This window comes from Chaetura pelagica, unplaced genomic scaffold, assembly GCF_000747805.2.
Source record: "Chaetura pelagica isolate M959 unplaced genomic scaffold, ChaPel_1.0 scaffold356, whole genome shotgun sequence".
Lineage (NCBI taxonomy): Eukaryota > Metazoa > Chordata > Aves > Apodiformes > Apodidae > Chaetura > Chaetura pelagica.
The window spans coordinates 6,839,048-6,844,631 of NW_009953964.1; the positions used below are offsets into that span (position 1 = coordinate 6,839,048).

A 5,584-nucleotide genomic window follows, 5' to 3' on the forward strand; every position below is an offset into this window, starting at 1 on the left:
TTTGGAAACCCGTCTTTTTCTTGATCTGTGTACAATACTGACAGTGAAATGGCTCATAAGAGAGCATCATAAATTAAACTGCAGAGCCTGACACACAGGAAGAGGATTTGGATTCCTTCTGGCCATTCTGCTTTAAATTGATGGCAAAGGAGGAGCAATGCTCTCTGGGCTGGTGCTGAGCAGAGGTGTGCAGTTCCCATCTCGCCTCTGCTGTAATAATTAGTTTCTCCTGGAAGTTGTGTGTTGGAGATGACCTTGTAACTAAGAGTATTGGCTGCAATTTGGGAATATTTTAATTGATTAAGATTATTTTTGGACTAGTGATCTTATTAGAAAGGCAGTTGGTTGAATGGCCCCCTGAGTTCCTATTATCCTTGTAGACAGATGAGCATTAAAAGGGTCAGAAGGAGCAAGCCCTGTTGTCTTTGAAATTTCTTGGCCCCTTCTGTTTCCACTATCCATGACTGCATTTATGCAGAGCACTCTGGGGCCTGCGGGGCTCTCTCCCAGCAGAGGTACAAACAGCCATAAATCCTAATTAAAAGGTATGTTTTATTTTCTGGGTTTAAAAATAAAGAAGATTTAAGAATTCTTGGAATTGAGATGTGTGTATATTTTGGCCCATCAGGATTAATTGGATTTGCTTCAGCGGTTCTCTGTACCATGGCTGTTTGGTAGAATGCTGCTAAGCAATTTAAACATCTTTCTCAAATGTATGAGGTTCATACAACACGTGTCCTGCAATAATTTTGCTCCTTCCACTGGTGTAAATGTTGAGATTCTTCAGGACCCAGCACAGGGAATTGAAGTGAAGCCGGGCATCCTACTCGGCACTTGGGAGTGCCTTTCCCCTCCAAAGCACTGGAGGTGTTTGAACCCAAGCTTGTCCTGTGGTGCATATTGTAAACTTGTGTGTCCGTGCACAGAGCAGACCCTGGCAGCCGTGGAAAGTTTGGTGTGCTCATAAATCACACTTGTGCCCTAGAAGAGAGCTGCAGATGAGAGTGTCAGGGTTGACCTTCCAGCAAGTGCAAGATGATGCCAGGAAGATTGATGCATAGAGAGAAGAGCTGGGGATTTACAGAGCCTGCTAGGATTAAACTGCCCTTCTCTTAAGCTGGAGTAGGTTTAGCACTGTTAGACAGGGCTTTGGAGAAGAGTGAGAGACCTGTTGCTTAACTTCCTCCAGCATGTAATCCTAGTGTGATCCTGGTGCAATCCCACAGACCGTGCCCCACTCCCTTAGGTATGAGCTTCCTGCAAGGTGAGCATGAGGCTGCCACTGCAGACCAAAGTAGGGTGATTTATGGAAAACTGTGGAGAAGGGTGATGTGCCACGGTCCTGGAAGGGAGAAGATTTCACCTGCTGGGTGGTGAAAGGCAGGCTTAGAAGTAGAGAGCATCCATCTAGCAAGAGAGAATGTGGCTCTGAAGCCTTTTGGAGTCATGGTGGCAGGTCTTAGAAACGTGGTACCAAAACCAGGCTGATTGGGGAAGAGAAGGAATCACTCAAAGGAAAAATCCCATAGGTATGACCATGAGTGTGTATGTGGACTTGCCAAACATGATTGCTGCCTTGTTGTGAGCTGATTCTTCAATCAGTGGAAGTGAGGAATGGTGTAAGTATTAGGGCATGTAAAAGCTGTAATGTATTAGGATTTCAGGAAACCACTTAATAGTACGTCTTGCAAAATCTTAGGTGGATAAATAATTCAATTTGGTCTAGAGTGTAACATTCCTGGATTGAAATCCTGCTAAAAGACTGTCAGCAAAAGCTGGTGATGAATAGAAGAGAGGCTCATTTGGGGGAGATGTAAAGCTGAGGCCAAGAGGATCAATATTAGGTCTGTGTGAGTTTTAACATCCTCATTAATGATCTGTAGGAAGGAGCAAGTGGTATATATACATTAATAAAATCTACAGATAACACTAATGCTGGAGATGGCTTTGAACAAAACTCAGCATAGAGGTGGAATCCAAAGGACTTCAGAGGTTGCGAAGCATGGGCAGTGGACAGCAGAAATTGATTACACTTGAAAATAACCAGTGTATCCTTTTGCATTAAACTAGCTCAAGTCACATGCCCCACCTTGAAGCCACCCTCCTGGCACAGGAGGTGGCGTGAGGCACAAGCACATGGCCGGTTTGCCGTGACTCTCATGGACAGCAAAAACAACTGCAGCTGCAGAAGGAGGCGTGTGAAGCCCCTTTCTGGCCAGGCGTGGGTCTTTGCCTGAAACATGGGGTTTGATTCTAATCCTACCTGATTTAGAGAGACAAATTGGAAGGGGTCCAGTGCCAGCCTTTGGTAATGTGTACGCCCTCGCTTAAGCCGTTAGGACAGCAACTTGCATAATTGTGTGCCAATTAAGCCTGTGACCGTTCTTGTTGCAGTCTGTGCTTTAAGCAGCGTGCATTTACGTTGTTTGTGTAGGTATTATTCCTGGAGGCTTTGAGATGGCAAATTTCTGAAGTATTTAAGCTTCAAAAATGAAACACTCATGGCAGTATAGTAGGAGAATAGCACCAGAAATAAATACAGCTGGCTCTGCTGCCCTTGGGGTGCATTAGCCTGGAGCCCCCAAAATGGCTTGGATTCTAGTTTTTGGTCACCTGAAATGGTGTGGGCAGGGCACTGGACACTGTGTGGCAGGAAACAGTCCTGGCCTACAGGTGTGACATGTTCAGTTATACAAAGGTTTTGTTTTTCTTTTTGGACTGCTTACAAATACCAATGTTTTAACAAGACCAAACAAATTCTCTATAACATCATGGGCAGCAGGTGCAGTGCATGGTGGTGACTGGCATGAAGTCTATTGTCTGTCCTACTTCTCTGTTTATGTCAGTCTGTAACTCTTTTTTGCTCGTTATGCTTATCACACAGCTTTTAATAGTTACAGAATGTGCTTGAATTGTGTTTGAAATTCAAATTTTGCACAAATAGTCTTGTTGTTGAACCAGTGTTTGCATTTGAGTAGTAGGGGGAGGGAGTTTGTAGTATTTCTTACATGTTGTATGCACTCACAGTTGTTTTTTTTCCATTGCAGCAGGAGTCAAAGGAAGAGAGTGGATTGCAAAAGAAGAGAACAAAACAGCAGCTGGATAGAACGAAGTTTGCTGCTAAGAGAAAAATTGCACGTAGGTTTTGAGTGTGGGGCTGGGGAAGCTGCTTCTGTTGTTTGTGTTAAGAGATTATTTCCCTTGCAGAAAGACTGTGGTGTGGCTGGGGATGCACAGCTTTCAGAGAAGACCTTTCTCAGGGGTAAAACTTGCCTTTCTGTCAATTGTTTTCTCCCCAGGCGTTGTGTGCGCAGACTGGCGCACTTCCAAAATAAGTGTGTGAGGGTGTTGGTACGTCACCGCGTTTCAAAACTGGTTACAGCTGATCTGAAAGCACTGTCAGTCACAAACTGCTTTCCTGCTCAGGCCCCTCTGCTGCTGTCTTTCTCTGCAACATCATGATGCTCTGATTTGGCAGTTGCAGCTCAGGAAGGATCTGAGTCGCAGCTGACAGTTCTCTGAAATCATCGGCTTGCAGTGCAGGGGCAGCCAGAGAAGACAGTGATGTTGGGCATCATAAGGAAGGGTGTTGAGAGCAAGAGATTTGTTTTCTGTCATTTTGCTGTTATATGAAGTCTTGGGGCACCCACATCGACAGCACTGTGTGCTGTTCTGGTCTCTGCATCTCAAGGACGCAGTGGTACATCCGGAGAAGGGCAACTCAAGCCATCAAGGGGATGCTGCCTGACGAGAGACTGGAAAGCCTGGGGCTGGTCTGTTAGGAGAGGAGGGTGAGATTAAAGTTCACATATGGAAGGCTCAGCTGAACACAGAGCTGTTGTTTACCAGCTCCTACAGCCAGGGTGCGGTCGGTAGAAACAGCAGGAGATGGAGAGGTTTAAAACAAATGAAGGAAAGTAATGCTTCACACAGCAGGTGGTAGATTCCTGGAAGTTTTTGTTATAGGAGGTTGTGGAGGGGTCAGTATCAGCAGCTTTAAAAGGGTTTAAATGTATTCATGGACAATAGATCTATAAACAGATGCTAAAGGCTGGGATGTTCCCACGCATCTTCTGCAAACAGCATTTCTGAATGCTGGGGATGCATGAGCAGAAGGGACCACTGAGCATGGCCGGGCTTGGCCGTACTCCCAGTACTGCACCCCTACTAACCCCTGTTACTGTGGTGAGGCAGGTGGACCATTTTTGGTGATTTGTGTTCACACATTCTTGTGCTCTGCAAAGCGACAGTTCATCTCGCATGTTAAATTCAGAACATTTTAAAATGGGAGAGATGTTATCTCCTGCAAAACCCAAAGCAATCACTGAACAAAATGGAGCATGCCAGTGCTCTGCAAGCAGCAGCAGTTGGGCTTGTCAGTCCTCAGAGGGCTTGTGTGAATTAAATCGTTTTTAATAGAGGCCTAAGGCCATAGCATGAAACAGCCTGGCTCTTTGTGGGAGTTGAAACCCACTGTGCATGTCCTGTGTTGAACAAGTAAGATAGCAAAGTCAGAGATGGGGGGAAAAGGAGTCTTTTTCTTCTTCTTTTCCTCCCAAAAGAAACAGAACCCCAAACAAAAGCTGAAACCCCCCTTGGAGATGCTGTTAAATATGACCAAACATACGGTGCTAAGAACAGGGAGTTGCTGAAGTTGGATGTTCTCCTCGTGTCGCTGAGCATGCAGGGTTTTGGGAGCTGGTGCTGTGCCAAAGGTGTTCGGTGTGCTCCAGAAATCCCTGGGAGACAGGGTGGCAAAAGCTGCCTTTTTTTTTTTCTTTTAAGCATGCCCATGTGCCTCCTGGAAGCACAGGAGGTTGGAAGGTCCTGGCACCACTCAGTCAGAGTGGTCACTTGTTTAAGCAGGTGTGGTGGTGGGTCTGTTCTCTCGTTTCTGGAAAGCTATAATTAGACTTTTGGTGTTTGCTTTGAGGCAAATTAAGGTTTGAAGTAGTAATTATTTTTCTTGGTGTCCTTAAATAAATTATTTGGATTGCGAGGCAAATTGGTCTTTTTGTCAAGGTTTGGTGCTTCTGGGTAGAGCAAGTTCCTTCTCCTCAAAGCTGGAAAATTTCAGATATTTGCAGGCTGTGGTTTTAAAGTGTATCCTCCCATTTTTGCTTTGTTGTGGTTTTATTCGTTTTAACCTAAAGCCATAACTAAAATACATCTGTGACGTTTCATCCTGACAGGACAAATGGAAATACAAAATCTAAAGAATTCTCTCTCTTTTTTTCTGAGGAAATCAGTGCTTTAAAGCACGTTTAAATGTTTTTACTGTAATTGTGCTTGGATATGTGGAAATACTGAGATTCTACATTTCCATTATTTTTTAGTAAATCTCTTTATTAGTAAGTATTAGAACTACAACTAGTGGGGTTTTGCATCTCATTCACTTTACAAATGTCAAAATAGAACATAAATCGCTTAGCAAATTGCTGTATTAGCATTTAAAAAGGCTCTGAAATGGTTTAATTTGTTTAGGGCTGCAATGTCTTAAAAACAGTTTCTCCCTGACCCCTCCTTCCCATCTGTGGTTTTCTTGGATGTCCTGGTCCCTGGAGAGGCGCTGGGATTTCCTGCT

General features: G+C 44.4%; 1 protein-coding gene across 1 annotated transcript in view; it reads left to right on the forward strand.

The window, feature by feature from the left end:
- The window catches only part of UIMC1 (ubiquitin interaction motif containing 1), a 35,010-nt gene that overhangs the window by 4,331 nt on the left and 25,095 nt on the right, over positions 1-5,584 (forward strand). Inside the window, exon 2 of the mRNA XM_010001987.1 lies at positions 3,048-3,138. Coding sequence (XP_010000289.1) covers positions 3,048-3,138 — 91 coding nt within the window. The remainder of the gene's footprint in view (positions 1-3,047; positions 3,139-5,584) is intronic.